This window comes from Ostrinia nubilalis, chromosome 10, assembly GCF_963855985.1.
Source record: "Ostrinia nubilalis chromosome 10, ilOstNubi1.1, whole genome shotgun sequence".
Taxonomy (NCBI): domain Eukaryota; kingdom Metazoa; phylum Arthropoda; class Insecta; order Lepidoptera; family Crambidae; genus Ostrinia; species Ostrinia nubilalis.
The window spans coordinates 6,137,573-6,161,065 of NC_087097.1; the positions used below are offsets into that span (position 1 = coordinate 6,137,573).

At 37.2% G+C, this 23,493-nt stretch overlaps 2 protein-coding genes across 2 annotated transcripts; one reads left to right on the forward strand and one right to left on the reverse strand.

Annotated features, from left to right (window-relative positions):
* Window positions 1-152: 152 nt before the first annotated feature.
* LOC135075746 (F-box/LRR-repeat protein 4) lies at window positions 153-18,486 on the reverse strand. The gene is made up of 13 exons (XM_063970215.1): window positions 18,168-18,486; window positions 17,584-17,677; window positions 14,899-15,091; window positions 13,106-13,266; window positions 11,228-11,349; window positions 7,560-7,712; window positions 5,625-5,722; window positions 4,506-4,615; window positions 3,162-3,317; window positions 2,511-2,676; window positions 1,863-2,048; window positions 1,002-1,071; window positions 153-853 (listed from the first exon to the last, which is right to left on the reverse strand). Exons 1-13 carry the CDS (start codon window positions 18,387-18,389, stop codon window positions 743-745), a joined length of 1,842 nt encoding a protein of 613 aa, XP_063826285.1. The 5' UTR covers window positions 18,390-18,486; the 3' UTR covers window positions 153-742.
* A 964-nt stretch (window positions 18,487-19,450) lies between these two features.
* Window positions 19,451-23,027, forward strand: LOC135075540 (splicing factor 3B subunit 4-like). Its single transcript, XM_063969963.1, is given in 7 exon segments — window positions 19,451-19,527; window positions 19,761-19,844; window positions 20,024-20,121; window positions 21,127-21,303; window positions 21,762-21,946; window positions 22,335-22,518; window positions 22,520-23,027. Coding segments are annotated over 7 exon segments (1,059 nt in total). The 5' UTR covers window positions 19,451-19,463; the 3' UTR covers window positions 22,787-23,027.
* Window positions 23,028-23,493: the final 466 nt, after the last annotated feature.

The following is a 23,493-nucleotide window of genomic DNA, read 5'->3' on the forward strand; positions in this document are numbered from 1 at the left end:
TTCTTATGACTATAAACGATGCGATAGATAAAAATGCTTATAAATCATGGATATGCTTGCTTATATCGCTTACTAAATGAAGCTTATTGACGATTATTATTGATGTTAAACAGATTTATATTGTAATTTAACATAACTGAACAACACCTTAGTTAGGTTTTAATACTTACTACGCTACTTCATAACTAAACCGGTACCAGCTTATAAAAGGCAATGGGAATAGCTACCACACTATTTGGAAATTTATTAGCTTGGATTAAAGATCAACAACATAAAAGTAAATGCGTACACATCACAAAGACGCTGAATTAAATTGTTTTCTAGATTATTGGTGACTATTATATCATCTACAAACATAGCTTATTAATAAGCGTTTTTTTTTAAGCATAAAATAAAGGAGACCGGTTAACAGTTAACAGTTTGCCTTGTTTTTTAGCTAATAGTTGCTCTTAATTTTATGCAGGTGTGGTTGTCTGTAGACGCATTTGATAGCTTGTTAGGCTGAGTTGCACCAACTAACTATATTATTGACCGTAACTATAACAATAGCCGGTGTTTTTTGTATGGAGTTAGACAGATTTTTGACGTTTGTCAAAGTTAAAGTAAGATGGTGCAACCCAGCCTTAGTGTCTTTAGCTCAATGTTATTTATACTAACAAGAGTTTCATGTCAAGGTATAGGTGAAATAGAATTTCCTTGTAACCTACAGTTCTCACTTAATATAAACATCCACCACTTACGTTCACTCTAAGCTAGGGGCCAGGAATAGCGGATTGGGCGCTGTGTTCAAATTAGCAGATTGGAAAGACCGCTTGATGCTCACGTGGGGATATTGCTCACGCCATTCCAGGACCTGAAAAAGAGAAAATCAAGTCTTTATGGTCGTTTTTCCTTTAGCAAGCCACTATAGTTGAACCACTATACATACTTGCTTTGGTTTGGATTGTCAAAATTACAAATTAAAAATTGCATAAATTAAAAATAAAATAATGTTTATTCACCTGAGATTCGTGTATTTGATCGCAGAAGCTGACATCCAATAGCCGCAGTTCTCGACATTCAGCTAAGATCCTGTAAATCAAAGAAACGTGTTTATTTAAGAGCAATAAGGTTGATTCATGATTTCGTCAGCAACGCTCGCAAGTCCCTATCGCAGACGCCTCGTAGTGCTCCAAGGAACAGCTTGCGAAGAATATTTATGATTATTATTATTTACTTACGCGTCACAGATGTCCGGAGTGACCGCCCGAACGCCGAGCAAGTCTAACTGGGCCAGCCTGGGTGCTTTCGGCAGCAACGCTCGCAAGTCCCTATCGCACACGCCTCATAGTGCTCCAAGGAACAGCTTGCAAATAATATTTATGGTTATTATTATTTACTTACGCGTCACAGATGTCCGGAGTGACCGCCCGAACGCCGAGCAAGTCTAACTGGGCCAGCCTGGGTGCTTTCGGCAGCAACGCTCGCAAGTCCCTATCGCAGACGCGTCGTAGTGCTCCAAGGAACAGCTTGCAAATAATAATTATGGTTATTATTATTTACTTACGCGTCACAGATGTCCGGAGTGACCGCTCGAACGCCGAGCAAGTCTAACTGGGCCAGCCTGGGTGCTTTCGGCAGCAACGCTCGCAAGTCCCTATCGCACACGCCTCGTAGTGCTCCAAGGAACAGCTTGCGAAGAATATCCAAGGTTATTATTATTTACTTACGCGTCACAGATGTCCGGAGTGACCGCTCTAACGCCGAGCAAGTCTAACTGGGCCAGGCTGGGTGCTTTCGGCAGCAACGCTCGCAAGTCCCTATCGCACACGCCACGTAGTGCTCCCAACGAAGAACACCTCAGGCTATTGTTATTTACTCACGCGTCACAGATGTCCGGAGTGACCGCCCGAACGCCGAGCAAGTCTAACTGGGCCAGCCTGGGTGCTTTCGGCAGCAACGCTCGCAAGTCCCTATCGCAGACGCCCCGTAGTGCTCCAAGGAACAACTTGCGAAGTTCCCCGCCAGATAACCACGCTAGCCATTCGCCTGAACCGCCCGCTTGGAGGCTGAAAATGAAATGGATTCTTGTTTATTATTTACTCTATACTCTTTTGTGTAACCCTTAGAAAAAATAAAAATGGTCCTTCGAGCCGGTATATAGCAAAAAGTAATAACCGTTATAGATAGCGGATTCATATTCATTTATTGCATCTTGTTGTACAATTAGGTATTACAAATAAATATATCTCGCAGTTTGTTAGACTACAAACAATATCTGCGTATACAGAGAACAAGCAACTCTAATTTTTTGGGTAATCAACACTTAATTCTTTGGTGAAACTTCTATACCTTAAGATGAACCTTCGAGCCGGATATTTAGTGAGCAAGAAGTAACGATGTATGTATGCTACACGCAATTATAGTTAGCTGGCAAAGCCTTCAACCAATGCTACTCATTAACTGAGTAAAAAGCACTCCGTTTCCACCCTTCGAAAAAGAATATTACAATTTCAAGTAATGTTACATACCACCATCCAACATCCAGTTCCTGCAAATTCCTGCAGTTCCCAAGCGCTCTGATTCCGTTCGGAGTTAGCGAGTAAGACTTCCAGAAGTCTACTGAAATCAGGTCAGGGCAATTTGCACCTAACTCCATCGCCACTTCGTCCATTGCGGATATCATTTTGCATGAACCTGAAAATTGTATGTTAAAAATTAGTTAGGCTTGGACTTCTGGTCAAGGTCGCGGGAAGTACCTGGATACGGGCAGCACAGGAACGATGGTTATTGAAATCCTTGGGGGAGGCTTTTGTCCAACAGTGGACATAATTTGGCTAAAATGATGGGAATTCTATTGTGTGGGTTGAAATTACTGAGATCACAATCCTGATGTCAGAAAGACTTCTTTCTCAAAATAAATGTATTCGGGTATAGAGACACTGTCACTCGTAAAAACATATCTCTATTAGTGAGAAAGACACGGTTTAGAAATCTCAAGTTGTAGAGATAAACTGATTGACTTGATTCACACAGCCAAAGTCAGTCGACAAACCACAGGCAGTGTTCGCTCTTGTAGATGTGCGAGCAACAGCATACCTCTTTTATTGCAAGTATAAGAGGCGTACAAAATAAATAATACATTAAATCTATAGAAATAAGAAACAAAATCCAATGCATACCAACATTAAGATGCTGCAGCCCCGGATTAGATCTGATAATAGCCACCGCTGCAGAAGTTGTTATATTAGTTCTGTATAGATCCAGACGTTTCAGCTTTTTCAAGGCAGAGAGGCACATCCAGTCTGTACAGCCAACAACAGACCGCAGACAGAGTTCTGTAATTCAAAGTTAAAGATTAGAATAAAATATGAAATAATTCAAAATGGCCAGTATTCATGTCTTGCGACCGCCAGACAAAAACAGTATTTTGTTTTTGTATTATAATATCTAAATTTGCATGTACGCTTCATGACCCAATGACAAGTAGAGTTCGAATATTACATATTGATACACACTTTAAATATAAGCTACAGACTATGGTAAGTACTTGCGAATAGAATAATAAAAAATAATATAGCAACGTCATTATGGTAAATAAACAGAAACAATATCAAGTATGTTTAATGTGGTAAAACCCTTTACATTTTTATTTAGTTGCAAAAAAATAAAGTTCTTTAAATTGAATATCTGAGTCTTAAGGATTTGGCACATTCTATAAGTTCTGAAGTTCATACATAATGCGGACTGCGTTTACTTTGACCGCAGACCGCATCCAATGTGACAGATCCTTTACAGACGAATAAATCAATATTATTTATTTTTTATTCTGTACCTATAAATCAAGAAGTTAAACATTCAATATAATACGAAGCATTTCATATTAAACATCTTTGAATCAGTAAAATGAATAATTCTGAATAATATCATTATATTTTTTAGAAAATGTTTTCATTCTGTACCTACTAGGTACAATATCCACAGAGTAATCTAATATTGGATTTCCACAAAAACGATCCTGCGCCGCTCGCATCCAGGTACCTCCCGCGACCTTCACTAGATCGTCGGTCCACCTAGTGGGAGGCCTGCCAATACCACGTGTTCCGGTTCGTGGTCGCCACTCAAGAACTTTCTTGCCCCAGCGGCCATCAGCTCTACGAGCTATGTGCCCCGTCCACTGCCTCTTGATTTTAGCGATTCTGCGGGCTATGTCAGTCACTTTGGTTCTCCTGCGGATCTCCTCATTTCTGATTCGATCACGCAGGTAAACTCCGAGCATAGCACGCTCCGTCGCCCTTTGGGTGACCTTGAGCCTTCATATGAGGCCCATAGTAAGCGACCACGTCTCAGATCCGTATACCATCACTGGCAACACACACTGGTCAAAGACTTTTTTCTTGAGGTCTTTGTGGAAATAATTGGGGAGGCCTTTGTCCAACAGTGGACGTCTTACGGCTGAAGCGAACGAACGAATCTAATATTGACAAAAACCAAATAGCAACAACGCCAACAAATATTTAACTAACCTTGTAAACAAGTAGAAGTATCAATAATAGCTCTTAGCACCGCGTTGTCAACGAATTTGCAGCAATTCATCCTAAGATGTGTTAATTCCGCCCCACTGTCTCGTAGCAAACTGTGAAACAATATTACCTTGATTTAAATATAATAATCAAAACAAAAATTGCAATGGGTCTAAAATGTACATTTTATTATCACTAGGTTTAGCACGCGGCTTCGCCCGCGTAAAATTTTGTCTGTCACAGTGATACTTTATCGTGCTATAGTCCCTAATTCAAAAACCGGGATACAAACTATCTTAAATATCTTTTGCCAGGACTGAAACTCCGTACCGAATTTCACCAAAATCGGTTCAGTGGTTTAGGCTTGAAAGCGTTACAGACAGTATTACAGACGTAGGAAAGCAAACATCCCTAATATTTGGTTCATACTATGTTTGTCTGGACTTATTATGAAGCAGATGAAACATAAAATGTCAATATTTTAGATCCACTGACCCCTAAGCATATTGCGTTTTAACTTTGAAAATAACAATGTAAAACACCATGAACTCATCAATATAAGCAACATAATGTGTCGACAATAATTAAACTAGCAATCATAGAAACGCAATTTGCAAAGGCATTGTTTACATCAGTTGTAAACAAAACGTGTATCAATTATTAGCAGCCCAACTGATTTTTTCTGACTATGAAATGACGTTGAGTATTCCTATTCAATATCTACATATTGAATTTTCTGTGTCATGTGTTTTAATTCTTCCAGCTGCAGCCTTTGTGTAAGTTGCAAAAACGGACAGTTGATGGATTAGTGAGAGCGTTCTTTTAATCCCGTACACGTGCAGGATTCGTTATACATACGTAGACACGTGTGAACCTAGCTTAGAAGGGCGAAATGCGACTCTAATAGACATTATTTATTAGAAATGAGATAAGATTTCCAGTTTTTTGCGCCTTCCATATCGTTAAAAATACTAATTGGCCAAATAATTACTTTATCAAAATCAGTCATTGTCAAAAGTTTAGACGCACTTTTAAAACTAGTCAACCCGACTTTGTTGTCCACTGTTTATAGTAACCGCAATAAAAGGTAAATCGTTAATTCTTTGTCATCAACGTACTTACTTGACCACGTAATTGGGTTGGATCATGCGATGGCTGCCGCACCAGGAAAGATCCAACTTCTGTAGGAACTTGCATCGCATCGACAATGTGACTAGAACCTGCAAACATAGTAAATATGTCATCATCTTTCATTGTTTAACTCTTTATTGTTCATCGAAGTGATAAATTGAATGAATGGAATGCAATATAGATATTGACTATTAAAATTCTTTATCACACCCTTTTCAGGACATTAATACACTTCCATCAACATCTTCGATCAACATGGAAAGCATTGGGGGAGGCCTATGTTCAGCAGTGGACGTCCTATGGCTGAAATGATAATGATGAATACACTTCCCAAGCACATATTATTTGACTTTCCATACTATGTTATAACTGTCGCAGAATCTATAAAAATATTGAGTAAATAGACACTCGAATGGAGGCCATGTCTCGGTAAATGTAACGACCCACCATTGTCATAATTTATTTTATTTTTATGTTTTATATGATGTCATACAAAAAGTTGTTGCATTTAAGCACCCAGAACGGATCAGACATTTTTATCATGCTGTATAATGAATTGCACAATTATAATTTAATTTACATGCTATTCTATGATTCCAAACAAACCACTTTATCTCGAAATTAAACGGGTTTAATATAACCTTTATTCTCTAAACTGGTTTAAGAAAAAATAGTCATCGAGACGTTCGAAATAGGAATCGATTGTAAAAAAAAAAGGTTTAATGTGTCTGCTTTTTTTAGTCTTTAAAGTGCAACTTATTTTGGTCAAAACGAGTAACTTTTAAATAAGACTTTTATTTAAATACGCTTATCGTATTTATTTGCATAAACCTTTGTAAAACAGTCTGCTATAAGTTATACAAGATGGATTTTTTTGCCAAAAATAGTCTTGTTTTGAAGAACATAAGATTCAATGTTCGAGACCTTGAGGCATTCACGTGAGGCTATGAGATAATGAGCATTATCAGACATAGTCATAAGGTCAAAAAAAGTTGGCAACTAATCAATGACGGAGATATTATCATAACAATGGAACATGTCAAGACTTTATGATCGCGGAATACCACTCACTGATTAATCACGAAATCTCAGAAACTATAAAAGATAACACCTACAGACTTGAAAGTTAGGTAGGTTCCTTATAGAGTGTAGACATCTACTAAAGACAAATTTTACGAAACTCCACCCCTGAGGGGGTAAAACGGGGTCCACGCATACAAAGTCGCGGCCGGCCGCTAGTAATAATCTAAAGTTACAACAATGTAAAGGCATAATAACGGGAAAAGACCCAATCCTTAAAAATATGTACTCACAATCCGATCAACCTTTGTAGCGATATGAAATCACCTTATTTCTTGTAATATTCATTATAAATCAACGAAATGTAATACACACGTGTAGTTGAATGTCAAGGAGACAGTAACAAAGTAATGTCGATACGTATTCCCAAATAAGGCAGAGCCACGTGACAGACGTTTCCATCTAATACAAAATAGAATACAGACGACGCTAAAAACGGCGGCATCTTATGTAGTTGTATTAGGACCTGTTTTTCAAATAATATTTAAAATTTTACAAGCTGTTGACCGTACCTACATAATGAATGAATATTATCATGCTTCAATCCACTGTTAGTCATCAATGCATGCTTCTGGCTTCGGCTAGTTCAGTGATTCTCCCACCACACGTTCGTCCTATTAACTTCCAACCAATACAAATTGGGTGTTATTTTGTTTTTTTTTTTAAAAAACAAAAGAAGCAAAACTTATTTTGTTGCAGGATTTCTGAATAATTTATTCATAAGTAAAAACTTAAAAGCTATCCAAAAATTGAAAAACGTAAATTCATAATTATTACACTTACGTTAGAGTACGAAAGGCGAACTTAGTTGATTCTCGCATAGTCAACCTTTGATTCTATTCTTACCTGTGACTGCACACAATGCCAATATGGGCGTAGATCGATGCTGCGATACAGAATGGAGTCCGATGCGAGCCTGTTGAAGTGCCTGTTCACTTGAGCGCATCGGCACAACGACTGTATGTCCAAATACTTCATCACGCATAGTATTGTTTCATCCTGGAAAAGAAATCAATGTATGAGTAGCACCCAAACTAGGCGGTTTTACTAAGCACTCTTCGGAGTAAACCCATCCCTCATCAGCATAGTAGCATCGCCTACATTTAAAGTGAGGACACCATAATTATGCTAATTGTATGTTGTGCCAATTCCTAACCAGGAAATCACTGTAGGAGTGATTTTTCGGCGAACCGTACCATCGGCAAAAAGTGCGCTTAAATATTTATTTTATTCTATTTTTAGCATTTGTTGTTCATATCTGTAACATCATCTGTGAATCGCGGTTTATGAGATGCCCGGTGACCCGTGAAACTTTCAACTAGGCAGCTCTTCAATTACAATAAAAACATTAGGTCAACATCAATTAATTCTTTATTATCCAATTATTTCTGTACATTACTCAAAGGTCAGGCGACCCAAACGCCCGTTTGCCCTTTCGTCTATGGCAAAATAAAAATAAAACGATAAAATAATATCGAAGGACTGCGACACGTGAGTCACGTGATCTTATGGAATTCGTGGGGCTACTCCGAAAATCATTATCCGAAGTTTCGAATGTTGCCATCCCTCTCGAAGCTCTCACACAAAGTGAGATGCCAGCATGAGGGACGTTGACAGATAAACCCGAAACTACGTAAACAGCGTTTGGAGTAGGCCCCCTGTGTAACAAAGAGTTTTCTATTATGTAACAAGTAAGTTTCCCTGTGTTTATACTTTTATGTGTTTTTATAAGATTATAGTTGTTAAGATAACAAAGGCTCAAATCTTTCTATTACTATTATGTTCTGTGTATCGATTATTTTCATCATAATCAGGTCATTAGTATCCACTGCAGGAACACCACTCTTCAGTTTATTAGAGACAAGTGGAGGATTTGGTCTCCACTTCCCACTCTGGCCAGACGGGTTGAGAAATATAACAAAGAAAATCTCTTCATGATAAAAATATGTAAATAAAATAATTATGACCATTAGCTAGATAAAGAAATATAGTTTCAATAACATTCTGTCGGGATAGGCGAATAGTGACAGTTCATACAGATAAGAACAAACATAAATCATTGCTTCGATATAATAATACCAGCAGCATCAATTAAGTAGTTGACTAATGTATACTTAACGCGTAATTTCTAACAAGCTTAGGCTTATTCAAGCTGACCTTGAATAGAGATTAGATGCACTTAAACTCAGGGTTCGAGGATATATATCAAGGGATATATATCAAGATATATATCGGATATATATCCGATATATATCAAGCCGGTTTTGATGATATATATCAACTTTTTAAATTTGTTACTGTATTTGTACTTTTTGACATAAGATTTTTATTTTTTTAGTTGATTTTGCCGTATTTCAAAGATATTTTATGTTTTTGCTTTATATGTCTGATTTTAAGTTTTAAAAACATTAAAAACATGTTCATGTAACACATATGCAATAGTATTCATGAATAATACAATAAAATAATACTATGGCTTTCATACAAAATTGATATATATCAAAGTTGATATATATCGGATATATATCATAAATATCCGATATTTTGATATTTATAATAAATATCGGATATTTTCGAACCCTGCTTAAACTATAAATTAGTTTATTCTTAAGCCCTAGCCCTACTTACAGAAGGGGATATCTCCATCATGATCATAAAGTAATTTAGTACCCACTGCAGGAACACGACCCTCTATTATCACCTTCGATTTCATTTGACAAAAACGTAGAATGTTAAACGGCGTGCGAACTACAATCTGATGGAGTTAACTACAAGCGCACCTGGCGGCCGTGACGTCACATTGACGCTCTAGCACAGAATAATAATAAGTACTACGTACAGAAGTTTTACTTCGCGAAGGTATTTAAAAAAAAATATGCTCAATGTCATTAACAATATGGTGTAATTTAGCTGGTCTCAAGAGTCAAGCACCATTTTGTTGACAAACGTCAGTGATCGGCACTGCGCCGAAGCTATAGGGCTGACTTCGGTAAAATGATGTGACGTGAAGTGCCAAACTGTGGAAAATGGCGGAGGAAATACATGATTTAGCATGAATTATCATGAATAATATTAACTACTTATTTACCTCTCAGTGTCTTGAGGCAACTTAAAAATGTACATTCTGTGTTTTTATTATTATTTAGGCAGATAAATACTGCACAGTATTTAGTACCATTTTATTTATTTTCTTCCGTCATACACAAGAATACGTGTGCGTAAGTCAAAGTTCGCTCGTATGTGAGGCCTTGTCGAATAGTATCCTGTAGGTGGGCCATCGTGCGTGTTTTGTTTTCGATGTAAACTCGCGGAGATGAACAGGCCTGGCTCTAGTACGAGAGCGAGGTGCGCAGTTAGCTCGATCGGGTTGTAGTAACATGACAATCATCGCGTGAATGTTTCGCAAAATGTTGCGCAACTCTGTGTGGAACACTGGGCATTGTTGCCGTATCACGTAATAGATACTGGACACATTTTTTCCCTAGTGTTTTTCAGGCTAGTCACATAAAACTCCAGATTTATACACAAAATGAATTCAGCCGTAAAATAATCTTATCGCAACACACACTTGTTCTGCAAATGCAGCAAAATGCAATGTAAAACACGCAAAACCTCATAAAAAATAATAATAATAAAATTCCTACTTAGAAACATTCGTAGAAACGTGAAGAATGTTTTATACTAAGACCTATGGTGACACGACTGAGTTACCGTAGGTCAGGGTTGGCGCGCTTCCACCAGAGGATTTATTACCGTGCATCATAGACGTCAAATAGTTTATGATTACTGCTGTCTAGATATAAATAGAGATGTCCGGCGTATGTCTAGATATAAACAGATTGTTAGTGGGAGGGGCGATCCTAAACGACATAATGGGTCATACAGGGTGTTAGAGATGGGCAACTTCGTTTTTTCACTATCAGGTCATTTAGTTTCCTCTGCAAGAACATGAGAACACGACCCTCTAAGCCAGAGACAAAATAAGAATTTGGCCTTTCTTCCCCACCCTGACCAGATGGGTTGGCAAAGCCTTATATTCGCATAATTCTCCTTTAGTCGACTAGTACGACATTCACGAGAAGAAAGTGGGTAGTCCTATTCTACCCAACCTGAATCTCAAAACCAGGTGAGAGTAACGCCCGTATTCACAAACATTACTATGAGGTCTCACAGTGCGCGTGGACGCACAGGGTGACACACGAACCAATCACAAAGCTCTATTCGACGCTGTGCGTTCGATTTTCTGCTTCACTTAAGCAAGCATCGTTTGTGAATACGGGCGTAAGGCCCGGTTTCCACTAAAGCGAAGAGGAAAAGACACAAGAGGAGATGTGTTTTGTACAAGCAATCAGATTTCGGTATTTCCACATCTCCTCTCCGCTCAGCTTCAGTTCGGAAGTATTCAAAAGACATCTCCTCTCATCTCCTGTCCACTTTGGTAGAAACCGGGCCTTAAGAAGTTTACATTTATTTAAATAAATTATCTACATTAAAATATAACCCTTAAAACTTACCGGCAGCCGATGGAAATCCCCCAGCGGTGGGCCCGTGTCAATACGGTTCAAGTTCGCGGCTACGGTCGGCGGGACCACGGCCTCGTGCAGATTCGACGCCATGATCCGATTGAGCAACTGACCTGCGAACAAAGGCGCTTGTGTAATGTTGATTGTGATGTGAGGAAGAATCGTCGCCTAATTAGTGATGTGTGTAACAAGATAGAGTAAGCAATGACTTGGAATTAGAAAGGAGTTTTTTTTTATTCACATTGTTTTAAGTACCTATGTTATTTAAAATGTATTTGCCAGATACTGAAAGCGTGAGATGTACCTATCATCACGAATACTTGAGTAATAAAAATTGCAGTGCATTTTATTAGGATTACATTTTTTTTCTTTTATTTTTCATCCACTCTACTATATTAAACTTAAAAGCTGTTTTGATGCATTAATGTAAATATAAAAATATTACAAACGCACTTATAAACTGACGTGTTTATTTAAAAATTAAATGTAAAAGATAAAAAGAGCGAATAAAATTGTTCACCGGAGAATAATAACAAAAGAACACAGCAAACATTTAAATATTTTCTGTTATCTTTTTCTACAACGACCTTTTTAGTGACAAAAAACAAAACAAAACACGGCAGTAAACAACGATGCAATTAAAAATGCAATCGAAGACCGGCCCGTGTTGTTGTTATGTAAACGCGGCCTTGAACGTGATCTCGTGATCGCTATCGTTAACGCTACAGCAATCGAGAAGCGATAATTTATTTTTAAAATTCTATGTTTTAAAAATTACAAACACTTAAAAATAGAATGCTAATCTTTTGCCTTAATTTCCGCTATAACGTAAAAAAAAGAACTTAAGATTTGATAGAAAAGGGAGTAATTTCGCTTTAATGAGGATGAAAAGATCAGAAATCATAAAAAAAAAGAGAAGTCCAGCTGTTAAATATTTTATAGAGGAGTCTAGCTGTCTCACAAATAGAGTATGTAATTTTGTATTGACCGATAGCAACTTAACGACTATCGGCTCTACCAAGGAGTTCCAGCACCATCAATTTTGAGTTCTAACTGAGTCCCTTCTTCTTTTCTTAAGTGATACAATAATCCAAGCCTTTTGAAATAACTGTTACGACAACTAGGCGGGGAAAATATTAAGTCTTAGTAAGTTTTACACCCAGACTTACATTTTCGTTCCGTATATCCGTACGTTCCATAAGTTACTGAATATTAATGGTAGTTAGGTAAAAAACTCAACCTTGGCCTAATGGGCGATTGTCTATTTATTGCTTAGCATTAACTATCGATTTGCGTCATTTTACTTATACCTAGGACTAATGTTTTAACATGTTTAAATAAAAACAATTTTACAAAAAATCCTTCAAATATCACGGCTTCAAATCAATTCTACGCTGTCCCATTTTAAGACAGTTGAAATCAATTCAGCAGCTGCAAAAATGTCGAAATAATCATAAATATTCGATAAGTTGACGAATAGAAGACATTCTTAAAGCATTTGAATACAATCACATATTATCACCAATCCTAAGTGCCTATGAGGCCCTATACAGCCTTATGCAGATATTCCCTGATGCCGTTTCTGTGTTTTTGGACTATCTTCGCCATTTACTGGAGCTCATGCACGCATCTCGTATACTAAATCCGATAATACGGAAATTACGTTAGGAAATAACCTTTAGGTTTTTTAATAATTAGTTCATTGGGAAATTGTAAGCTTATTAACCGACTGTCGAAAGAAGTGATTCATGTACGGATTAGAATTAAAAAAATAGAAAATATGTCTAAAGACAGCTTTTACGATTAGTAATGCCTTGCACCATTGTGATAAAATAACATTTAAAAACGATTCCATATACTCATTCTTACCCTTTTCGACAACTGGCTGAGTCTTCTTGAAGAATAGCGACGAGTAAGAGAAGTTGTTCTTCATTCGGACTAGATTCGGAGGCTCCCTGCCTTTTAGTAACACAGCGTCCAACTCAGTGTAGTACGGCAGCAGTTTGTGATTGAACTCCAGCCTTAGTATCCTGTTGAAAAAATCAAATTAAGATTTTTTTCTTAAGAATTTATCTATACTAATATTATAAAGCTGAAGAGTTTGTTTGTTTGTTTGTTTACTTGAATGCGCTAATCTCCGATTTGAAAAATTCTTTCAGTGTTAGATAGCCCATTTATCGAGGAAGGCTATAGGCTATACAACATCACGCTACGATCAATAGGAGCAGAGCAATAATGAAAAATGTTGCGAAAACGGGTTTTCACGCGTACGAAGTCGCGGGCACAGCTAGTTTATTTCATATCATTACGCAAGACAAGAATTCGTAAACAAAAGCAATTGATAATATTCAGTAATTCAAATGAGATAAAGCAGAAGAATGTTTTGACGAATGCGACCGTCTGTTGGCATTTGACCTTAGTTATTAAAATAATGTTTTTTCATGATATTCTCATCTCATTGTCTGATTATATTCTCATATTTTCTGTAAGTATAAAAACTTTTACTGTCGCCACAACACCAGACTAGAGGATTACATTTTATTGTAAAACAGAACCTATCACAACTACAGTGTAAGATGTAGGTAAATACAGTCAGCTTCAAATATGTAGTTCGTGACACCCAAAGTAGCCAAAAAGTCCGCAACACGTCTTTGTTACAATAAGATTGTGTTGTCACCTTTTTGGCCACTTTGGGTGTCAACAATTTGACATTGACTGTACCATCATCTGTGCCTAAATTATTTGTTTTCATTGCCCCGACTGAGTCATGTTGTGAAAAGGGGTAACGTAATTGGTTAGGGGACATTTAGTTCCATATTTTTATCGTCGTGACTAAATTAAAACAGTTACGAGTCTGAAACAGTTGAAGTTCATTCAATTAATTTTGATCAAAGGAAAATTATATTTTCGTGTTTGTTACGGAAAAACACTCGATTCTAAAATTAAGAACATGATAATTGGAAAATATTATGTAACTTTTTTGCAGAATTCAATCAACCTGCTTTTCCAAAAACACTTTTCCTGTTTCGGAAGGCGTTAAGCAGTCGGTCGATATAATAGAACCATGTCAGAAGCCTCATAAAGTTTGTTATCAACCAAGGTCGTGACACCATTGTGGCCAAAGCGATTCCGATATGCACCACTCATTACAAAGAATGTGGCACATAGCCGCACTTTTTCGTGGGTATTTTAAGAGTGGTGCATAGCGGAAATAACCGATAATAAGTGATTTCTACCAGGGATGTTATGGATATGAAGTTTCGGTTATGGATAGGTACGGTTACGTATATTAGAATAATATTATACCGGTTTCGGTTACGGTTACGGATAGTAATTTCGGATAATTTCAGTTTCGCATATTATTAAAATAGCAAGATGCTGCGCGATACACATAGCGACTTTATGTACTATGACGGTACCTATGATAAAGGTAAAACAGGCAGGATATATCAGAATGGTGCCAGGGGATGCCAGACAAGTAAAAAATATTAACAATATTAAGATTTAAACTCCGCCTTTATCCGAAACTATCAGAAACTTTTGAATCGGTTTCGGTTACGATAACGGATATTTTTTTATTTCGGATATCCGATAGTTTCGGTTATGCTTACGGATATCCATAACATCCCTGATGTCTACTTAGAATCTGTTTCTTCCATTACCTGGTCGGAGCATTCATCTGTCTGATGGGCGGGCTGAAGATCCTGGGCGTGTCACCAACATACTCCGGTTCTCCTTCCCACAGCAGGGTCCAGGATGTCGGTCCCCGTGCCCAAATGCGGACCAGGGCACCAGGGTTGTATGTCTCGAAGACTGACACCTCCATCGGGTAGACTGCTCGCTCAAACGACACTTCTGCCGAAAGCAACGTTGTTTGCAAGGTGGAACGACGGAACTTAATCAGTCTGTGCCGGATTAAGACTAAACTTGATGCCCTAGCCCTAAGCAATCCATGCCTATGTGACTAATGCCCGTTTTCACCATCAATCCCTAATTTTTAAGTGACCCCTATAAATAAATAAAATAAAAAGATTTTTATTTCCACAAGTTTACAAATTACAATTTCTAAATTAAGTTAGAAGCATCTGTCCGTTCACTCTTGTGGCACCCTGTATGGACAAAAGCCTCCTACATCCTGCTTCATTTCTTCCTGTCCACTTGAAGTGACCCCTATAAAAACAAAATTAATTTGTACCCATAGGGGTCACTTAAAAATTTGGGATTGATGGTGAAAACGGGCATAACCCTCTTAACTTATCCTACTATCGCTGTTTAGAAAAAATAACGTATAATGATTGGAAATTGAAATGCGACTAGCGACTTTTACGGGTCTTAAATTCGCGGAATATTTGTAGTTTTTATACAGCAATTTGTTTTGGTGTCCCCCAAGACGTGATGCCTTAAACAATTGCATAATTTGCTTATGGGTAAATCCGGTACTGAGCAGAGTGAACGAGAAAGGAAGCTTCCACCCCTCTCACTCACGGTATACGGTTACCATAACAGTAATTGCTGAAGCCGGACAAAAGCTTCAAAAACTTCCAACACTCGAGTGAAATTGAGTTTTTTTCCTCAACACCTCTGAAAACACCCCTTTAATGGGAAACTGTTTCTTTGTTTCGAAAAAACTCAATGAAAATAGGGAAGCATTTTGGGCTGCGTTAATACAGCCACTTGGGGGACTGTTTAAGTTCTCAAAAGGATTGTAACTTCGTGTTTGTAGTCTCGTGACTTTAATCAACAATAATTTACCACCAAAAACTTTTCAAGCAAAAAAAAAATACAAAGGCTGGGTTGCACCATCTTACTTTAACTTTGACAAACAAAAAATCTGTCCAACTCCACACAAAAAGCACCGGTTATTGTTAAAGTTACGGTCAACGTAAGTTGGTGCAGCTCAGCCTAAGTCTAACTATTATTAGTCATTATCTTTTCACCCCTATTGTTCATTCTAATGCCAAAGTATTTTTACAGTGAACTATCAGAAAGTAATTGTTAAAGGCTACAATCAAACCAAATATTTACATAATGAATGGAAAAATCCATAAATTCGTAGCAGAAACACCCACATATGGAGGCAGAAATGTTCTGTAAGTTTTATGTAATTCATAGCCATAAATAAAGGTATTTAAACCATTTTAATAGCTTTCAGGATTTTTCCAAGATCAAGTGAATCATTTATCATTGATTAGATAAGTAACAGACAGACCTAATGTTTGTCTATGCCTACATAAGCTATACAGCGACAAAACTGTGTAGGTACTAAGCTTGTAGATGTAATTTTGGTATCTCAGTAAGAATAATTATATGTTAGAACCAACACATTGAATTTTAGCCTAATTTTAGATTTTTATACAACACTAAAATCACCATTTAAGTTCCTGAACACTTTTCACAAACATGTAAAGTGTTATACTCAACACACATTACATACAAATGAATAATGGTTTTCACACTACCAATGCTAGAGATTTTGGTAGGTCAGTATAGCCTGACCAGGAACATAAAAACCCTCGCCATGTTGCGGAAAACTAATGGTACTAATTTCTTTTAATGGCAACAGTAACTGAAAACTTCATTGACATGTCACCTTGCATGTCAGTCTATTGCTGTCAAAGTGTAAACAAACTTTATTTTAAATGTGCGCAATTGATTTTGTGAATTAAATTGCTAAAATCTTTTTATAGTCGTGAAAGAAAAGTGGTTCACAATGTGTTAAAGTATTTGTCGAAGAGAAATACTAAGGGTTCGGACAATATTTTCATTGAATAATGTTTCCGACAAAGGTTGTCAAATTGACTGACATGTTTATCGTATAGTACAGTCCACTATGAAAATTAGCTTCAGTTTGTTTCAACTACCTATTTTAAAGTTTTTTGTCACTTTCTAAGTGTTGAATTTTATGGAATTGGGAGAGAAGTACCGAGTTTGAAGCGTTCATGAGCAGACATAGCAGTTGAATATTCAAGTTCTGAATTTGATTATTGATGAATAATAAAATAAATCCAACTAGCTGATTGATGGTTTCATTTAATTTATTTAAACCAGGTTACTTATAATAATATTTTTTCGTTAATTTATGAAAATATCAAATTAGCCCGTAATCCTGAATCCTGATACATAAAGTTAGTTTATTAATTTAACACAGGTACGACTGTACTCAGTGTTGCACTATCAAATGCAATTGACGCGCCTCTATGCCAGGGTTTTTATGTTCCTGGTCAGACTATAACATGGTTTTTATAACACTGGCTGGTTATGAATGACTGTGATTTTCTTATTTTATAATATGCAACAAACAGTTTTTATTTTGTTTATCAGTAAAATAAGTTAAATTGCATACACACCTACAAAATCCTGGCTGGTTATGGCACTGCTGTTCTGGGGCATGTAGTCCTTCTGAGCGGAAGGGGCTTCTTCCCACCATGTGCCGTAGGTTCGCTGATAAATAGTTACACACATTATTTAAAACTTTCATATAATTTTTTTCATCTTGACTAATTACTAGAAAATTGGAATTTAGGTCAAAGCAAACATGAAGCATTGCTTGGAAAGATTTATTCGTACTTTTTTTTATTAAGACGATTAAGAGTATGGACTTTCTTAAAATTTTGTTTTACTTTAATAAATAAAAAAATTAAAATATAAATCTGTCTTGCTTAAATAAAGATTTTAATTATTATTTATTCATAATAAAGCTATGGACAACACAGCTTTTGATAAATGAACCTAGAATTATACTAATTTTCAATAGTTAATAGAATTTTAACAGCGGTGTACATAAAAACTGTTCAGATTGATAGGAAACTATTTGTGTAGGCACTGCGCTCGATTAAGGTAGGAAAACAAACAACAAAATAAATAAACAAAAAACCCTGACCTCTGAATACTTTTAAACAAAATGCTACACTTTTTCCCAAATAAAACTTACCATGACAAAAGCTTGTGGATAGTCGCCATAATCTGGAAAGTTCGAAGGTGGCCCACGAAGATTGAAAGCGGTATACGAAACACTGATTTCGCTTCCGTACTGCGAACTAAAATCTTCAACATTTTGCACAAATTGCTCTATTATTTGCGGCTCTCGGTCTTCATCGTCGGGATCTTCTTTGAACCAAAACAAAGATGATATCACATCTGAAGCGCTTTGCATTGTTTTGGAAAATAAACTCACAACGATGGAAAAATACAAAGCCAAGAACAACAAAAATATTTGCGAGAAATGACTGTTCTTTCCACAATATCTGTGGTTCTTTCGCTCGTTTTTCACTCGACTCGAATGAACTTTTTTGACAGTGACAGTGACATTCACCTTTTCGTTTAGAAACAGGGTCAACTAAGTAATCGATTAGAATCGATTTATAAAATGATTAAATTAATTTATGACTCGTGACAAAAAGCGAGCAGAGCAACTATACAATGTGAATCTTGATAAAGTGCACATACGAAAATAGATGAAACGACCTATTTTTATCGACGGAAAAAATGACCAAAAATATTTGATTTTTTAATTTTTTTTAATAGATTTTTTTCATTCAAATAAGTACTTATTGTAAAGAAAACTTATTGACTTTCAAACTAAGATGTACATCCTGATTAATTTAAAAACAGCAATATTGCTAAATAACAGGCGATACAAAAAAAATTACATAAAACAAGCCTACCCAGAAAATGGTAACAAATAATAAAAAATTGTCACATTTTGAAAAAAATCGACATTTTAATTCGTGTTTTTTTTTTGGTTAGTTGATAAACTTTTCCAAATAATGCCCCGTGGTTTTTATTACTTTGTGTTATTTTCTATCATAATAGTACTAACTTTTTTTTTAGTACTAACTTAGTAAAACCAAAAATCTCATGTCTCTACTCCTATCACAACATTTACTATGCTATGACTGTGCACAATAAAATCGCAAACCAGTCGAAAAGTGGTCGAAATGCCCATATTATGGAGTTTTAACGGATTCGATTTTCGATTCGATCAAAAAGTGTAACTTGACTAGGGGGGCTGATAAAGTCTGTAGTTAATTTTTTTATGTCTAGTTCTAGTCAATTAATTTTATTACGTCCTATTTTTGGGACAGCCTGTATAAGAAAAAAACTTTTTTTATTTTTATCTCCGCCGATTACAGCGCCCTCGCACAATGGTCGAATAAATTAGCTTCAAGTTGAGTATTACGTATTTCCGAACGTTATCGATGATGATGACGCCGCCATAAAAAAAAGAATGTCAAAACTGAACTGCTGTCACAATAAAATGGCAGCGGGACCGATTGCTGAGCGAAATCAAGGTAATTTAGATGGAATTTAATAAATTAAACTTACAAAACCTTATTTATTATAATAAGCGATGCCAAGACTGTCTTTATAAAATGTTATCTGCACCTGCGCTATCCTTAAAGACGACTTTTTCAGATGAGTTTCTTGCTTTTGAGGTTAAGTTCAATATTTTGTTGATGCCAACCTCAATATCCTTAAATTTCTAATAAATTAACTATTTTTCCATTCAATTATCTGTTTCCAGATGCCACCATCTATGTGGGAGGCCTTGATGACAGAGTTTCGGAAACCCTGCTCTGGGAACTGTTTGTTCAAGCTGGACCAGTTGGTAAGATTACAATCAGACATTTTAATATAAATTTGCAATTACTATGACTAATATGGTGATATTTTGATTTAATTCTGAAACATAGACTATAGTTATAGAATAGCTGTGTATTAGGTATGCCTTTCGTGTGGTAAATACCACTGCACACAATTAAAATTGTGTGGTATTTTTGTTTCCAGTGAATGTGCATATGCCAAAGGATAGGGTGACACAGACTCACCAAGGATATGGATTTGTGGAATTCATGGGAGAGGAAGATGCTGATTATGCAATAAAGGTAATTGCTAGCAAAAGTTTTTTGTAACTTGGCAAGAAAAAGAGTAAAAGTAGTGATGCGGGAGAATCTTTATAAAAATGAGTTTACATAAAAATTAACCCTATTGCTACCTAACTTAGGCTCACAAAGATTTTGACGGGTTTAAAAATACACCCCCTTACTAATAAATACACTCGACAGCAAATAAATCGCACCACCCGCGACAAGCACTTTCAAACGTATGCATCCCCTACTTCACACCAATATTGGTACCATTCAAAAGCCTAGTTCTAAACTTCATTTCATTATAGGAAAGGTTTTTACCCCAAAAATGTTTCTTTATAAGGATCCAGAGTCACTTCTTCAAAAAATAGATAGTTACGCTTAAGCCAACTTTTATGGCTATAAAACTGTTAAGTTGGGATTAATCGCTATCCATCTGTTAAAGAGGACACGTGAGATCATTATTTGGTTTTATAACCATAAAATTTGGTCTAATTGATCCCAGAGGTGAGCCCAAAGTGAGGTCTTTTTTCAAGTCACATTTATGGTATATGTTAATCATTTATTAAGAAATTAAATGTGTTTTTCTTTAAGGATATTTATTGGGCTTTCAAATAACACCAATATTGTTGGGGCACCATTATTGTGTCAAAAGAAAATCTTTAAAGTTCGCGTCGCGGGTGGTGCGATTTATTTGCTGTCGAGTGTAGTTACACAATTGTTGAACACTGTTTTAAAATGACATTTCCATACTAAACGTCACTTTAAAACACTGTTCAACGAGCGTGTAAGTTTTATTAGTTAGGGGGAAAGTATTTATAATATTTTATGAAACTGATTTTTGTCGAAATGAGTATGTACTTTTATTCAGTCGATGTTTATCTGTTTTTATACTGTTGTACTAAAAAGTGACTCAATTTATTCACTAATTCGCTGCTCCTTTATAACTGACTCCAATTTATATACTTTCTTGACATTACTTTTAAATCACATTTCCAATCATTTAATAAATCTATTTCACAGGTGATGAACATGATAAAACTCTATGGCAAGCCAGTAAGAGTGAACAAAGCATCTGCCCATCAGAAGAATTTAGATGTAGGAGCCAATGTGTTCATAGGAAACTTAGATCCGGAAGTGGATGAAAAACTACTATACGACACATTCTCTGCATTTGGAGTCATATTACAAACACCAAAGGTAATTATTGATTATTGTTGAACAGCTTCAATTCAATACAGTATTTTTGTCAGGTCTGCTTTAACAACTGCAGGCTACAGACAGATGTGATTGATCCAACTGTAATCTGTCTAAAATGTAAGTTAAATTACTTTCCGGTTAGTGTGAATTCATTAAAACTGCATTCCAATTCCAACTGCAATTGAGTTGTGACATCCAGACTGCAATTTTGCCAGCTGGCTACCAGTCCTAATAAAACTACTGTAAGCAGCCTATGGAATTTAGAATCAATAGCCATAGGATTACTTATAATATTATAATATTTGAAGTGTTCAATTCACATTTCTGCTATACACTTCTTAATCATAATTTATGGCAATAAAAATATCTGTTCATTAACAGTTAATAGTGTAATTTACAAGTCATCAACTTACAACATTTGCTTTACTCATACTAATTTTGTTTCTTTTATTTTCCAGGTAATGCGAGACCCAGAAACTGGCAATTCAAAGGCCTTCGCCTTCATAAACTTCGCATCATTCGAGGCATCAGACGCTGCTATAGAAGCGATGAACAACCAGTATCTATGCAACAGGCCCATATCAGTGTCGTACGCCTTCAAGAAGGATGTGAAAGGAGAGAGGCACGGTTCTGCAGCGGAAAGGTAACTAGAGTGATTTATTTATGTTTATGTTAAATGTAGATCAATTTTAAATAAATATTCCGTATAATTGTACAGAAACAATGAATAAGTATATTGAAATATTATCCACATTGAATATAATAGTAAATAGCCTGAAATATTCTAAAAATATAGAAGAACATTGTGTAAATTGAAACTGTAGTTAATCTGTTAATCTACTAGGATTAAATCCCCTATTAGGAGGAACTCCCATTGAAAACCATAGTACCGTTTTAATAAAAGACTAAACTTGAATTGCTATAGCTCTTGCTTTTGCTTATCATGTTACATCATCAAGACCAAAATGTGACTTTAATAAGTCTACCTTTTCTCATTGTACATTATGTTACAAACTTTTTATTCGTTCCAGATTGCTCGCCGCCCAGAATCCTCTATCGCACGCGGACAGGCCTCATCAGCTCTTCGCGGACGCTCCTCCAACGATGATGGGACCAGTCCTAATGGCGCCCCCTCCGCCCCCTACCCCAACTCCTATGCCTCCCCCAGGCCCACCGATGGGGGCTCGACCACCGCCCCCTCTGCCAATGGCGGCACCCCCCTCCACCGCCGTCATCCATGCCTCCACCAGGCCCACCGCCTCCCCCTGGTCCACCGCCACCCCCACCCCCCTTCCACCACTTCCCCCCTCCCCCATTCGGACCCCCCGGCTTTGGACCCCCTCCCCCGCCCGGGGCCAGACCTCCCCCTCCCTGGAGACCGCCCCCTCCCTCTTTCAGGCCCCAATTCCCGCCGCGAGGACCGCCGCCGTTCGGACATCCGCCATTCCCCCCACATCATCCTCCCGAAAACTACTCTTATTGAGTGTAGTTAGGTTTATTTTTATAATAGAGTATTTTTAATGAATTCTGCGTTTTATTTTACTACTAATTTTATTATAAGCGAACGACAATTTATTATAATATAACGCCCTTTCTGGCAACAATTCCCGCCGCGAGGACCGCCGCCGTTCGGACATCCGCCGTTCCCCCCTCATCATCCTCCCGAAAACTACTCTTATTGAGGGTAGTTAGGTTATTTTTTATAATAGAGTATTTTTAATGAATACTGCGTTTCATTTTACTAGTAATTTTATTCATAAGCGAACGACAATTTATTATAACGCCCCCTCTGTCAATGGCAGTGCCCCTTACGTTGCCATTATCCATACTATGTAGTTTTGGTTATGGATACGGTTACGGATATAGGAATAATATACCGGTTTCGGTTACGGTTACGGATATCCATAATATCCCTGATCCATACCTACCCTAATGGGCCTACCAGGTCTGCCTCTCCCTATGGCGGCACCCCCTCCACCACCGTCATCCATGCCTCCGCCAGGCCCACCACCTCCCCCTGGTCCACCGCCACCCCCCTCCCCCCTTCCACCACTTCCCCCCTCCCCCCTTCGGACCCCCCGGCTTTGGACCCCCTCCCCCGCCCGGAGCCAGACCTCCCCCTCCCTGGAGACCGCCCCCTCCCTCTTTCAGGCCCCAATTCCCACCGCGAGGACCGCCGCCGTTCGGACA

Excerpts from the sequence above, each read along its gene's own strand:
- LOC135075746 (XM_063970215.1), bottom strand. The coding sequence starts at position 18,389 with ATGCAAAGCGCTTCAGATGTGATATCATCTTTGTTTTGGTTCAAAGAA. Across the intron at positions 17,678-18,167 it reads ATCCACAAGCTTTTGTCATG|CGAACCTACGGCACATGGTG; the intron begins GTAAGTTTTATT and ends ACTATTTATCAG. Across the intron at positions 7,713-11,227 it reads GGGATTTCCATCGGCTGCCG|GATGAAACAATACTATGCGT; the intron begins GTAAGTTTTAAG and ends TTTCTTTTCCAG.